The 2,164-nt window shown below is 48.5% G+C and overlaps 1 protein-coding gene across 1 annotated transcript; it reads left to right on the top strand.

Annotated features, from left to right (window-relative positions):
* Positions 1 to 921, top strand: LOC104169568 (olfactory receptor 1009-like). The gene has a single exon (XM_009710513.1). It carries the CDS (start codon positions 1 to 3, stop codon positions 919 to 921), a length of 921 nt encoding a protein of 306 aa, XP_009708815.1.
* Positions 922 to 2,164: the final 1,243 nt, after the last annotated feature.

The raw sequence follows: 2,164 nt of genomic DNA, 5'->3' as shown, positions 1-2,164 counted from the left end.
ATGACATCTGTCAATTACACTGATGTGCATGAGTTTGTTCTCTTGGGGTTGACTGCCTGCCCGGATCTCCAGGTCCTCCTTTTCTTGGCTTTCCTGGCCATGTACATGGTGACCCTCTTGGGGAACTTTGGGATAATTGTGTTAATCAGGACTGATCTTCACCTTCACACCCCCATGTACGATTTCCTAGGCCACTTGGCTTTTGTCGACATCTGCTATTCCTCCATCATCCTCCCCAAAATGCTGGTGCAGATCTTCGTGGAGGAGAAAACCATCAGCTTCTCGGGGTGCGCAGCCCAGCTCTGCTCCTTTGTCTTTTTTGGGGTCACTGAGTGCCTCTTGCTGGCCGTGATGGCCTACGACAGGTATGTGGCCATCTGCAAGCCCCTCCTATACCCCACCATCATGTGCAGAGGGATGTGCCGGTGGCTCGTAGCTGGTTCCTACGCCATCGGTGTCTTGCACGCGGTGACGCACACCACTTTCATCTTTACTTTCTCCTTCTGCCGCTCCAACGTAATCAACCACTACTTCTGCGACATTGCCCCGCTCTTAGCTCTCTCCTGCTCCAACACCCACACCTACGAGGTGGTTGTCCTTGCTCTCGTCAGCATAAACTGTCTCAGCACCATGACCATCATCTTTGTCTCCTATATGTATATCCTCCCCGCCGTCCTGAGGATCTGCTCTCCAGAGGGCAGGAGAAAAGCCTTCTCCACCTGCACCTCCCACCTGACGGTCGTCACCATATTCTATGGGGCAATCTTGTTCATGTACCTGCGCCCCAGCTCCGCCTTTGCGTTGGATGAGAACAAGACGGCCACGCTGTTTTACACCATCGTGACCCCCACGCTGAACCCCTTGGTCTACAGCCTGAGGAACAGGGAGGTGAAGGCTGCCTTGTTTGGGAGAAGGCAGTGAGTGGAGGAAGCTGGTGACCAGGAGAACATTTCCTTAGTGCTGTTCTTGAGTGGGACTCAAAATTGCATCGAAGTCTGTACAAAGGTGTATTGAAGTAATTTCTTTATAATTTATCTCCTTTAATTATAAGGAGAGGTCAGGTGACTGACACGGTTTAGACATGTATCTTCTGCGTAGCTCAGGGTGGGTGGGATGAAGCCCAACCTTCATGCACCATCAATGGTCAACGGGCAGCGTGCAACCCCTCCACACAACTCGATTCATCCTGTTCGCCACATTTCTTGGTTCAATGACTACAAAGAAAGCCTGGATTACCCTGGGCGTGGGTTCCCAGGTTGCTAAAGTTCAGAGGAGAACCCAGAAGAAGAGTCAGAAACCCTTCTTCTATGGAGTGTCTCTGAAACCCAGTGCCTACGGGGCTGGGTGGGACTGGGATAGACCTGAAGGACTACCGGACATCAGATAATCAGTTAATAACTCAATCACACAACTCTTCCCTGTGGTTTTGCAAGCTGCTGTCTGTGGCCTGGCACTCTAATAAGGTTTTTTCACCAAAAACTTGGTTCCTGCAAGTGAAGTTGCAGGTTGAGTTCGGGGCGTTTACTCCTTCCAGATGTCACAGTGAATGTTGGTGCTAATTTTCCTGGAAACCTCTGGGCAATTTGAGCCTCGTCTTTGCTGTTCTAAAGCTGCTTCTGAGATGGCGTGCAAATGTAAAGAACTTAATCAGGCATTCGGTCAATAACAACTGTTTCACCATCTGTTGGACCATTGATCCTGTACTTCCCAGCCCTTTACAGCCTGGTAAGAAATCGACTTTCTGTATAACACACCAAGAACTTATGGAAAGGGGATTGATACTGATACCCTGAAGGTCTCTCTGTCATAATATTAAGAAACAAATAACTTCAGGTAAAAAATACAGGTAAACAACTTTAAAATTGGGGTAAACAATATTCTTGCTCAAGTAAATTTTCCATCTGGTCGGTATTTCCTCACCGCCCCCCCCAAGAAATAAGCACCTTATATGTCATTCACCTGATTGCAAGACCAGTGTCTAGGGCAAATCACATGGATCACACCCCAGAAATGCCCGTCTGTCTCCTCGCAACGGAGATCTGGGGGCAGGCGTGCATTTTATGGATACCTAGGGTTGTGAGATGAATCCACGCAACGTGCCCAAGCCCTTGTGAGCCACTCTACTTGTAAGACCAGTTTTATATTTTATTTTATTTTATTTTAA

This window comes from Cariama cristata, unplaced genomic scaffold (genome assembly GCF_000690535.1).
Source record: "Cariama cristata isolate BGI_N322 unplaced genomic scaffold, ASM69053v1 scaffold33761, whole genome shotgun sequence".
Taxonomy (NCBI): Eukaryota; Metazoa; Chordata; class Aves; order Cariamiformes; family Cariamidae; genus Cariama; species Cariama cristata.
This window is presented reverse-complemented; position numbering and strand designations above follow the sequence as displayed.

What these genes read in the sequence shown, in the direction of transcription:
- LOC104169568 (XM_009710513.1), top strand. Translation starts at nt 1, where the DNA reads ATGACATCTGTCAATTACACTGATGTGCATGAGTTTGTTCTCTTGGGG.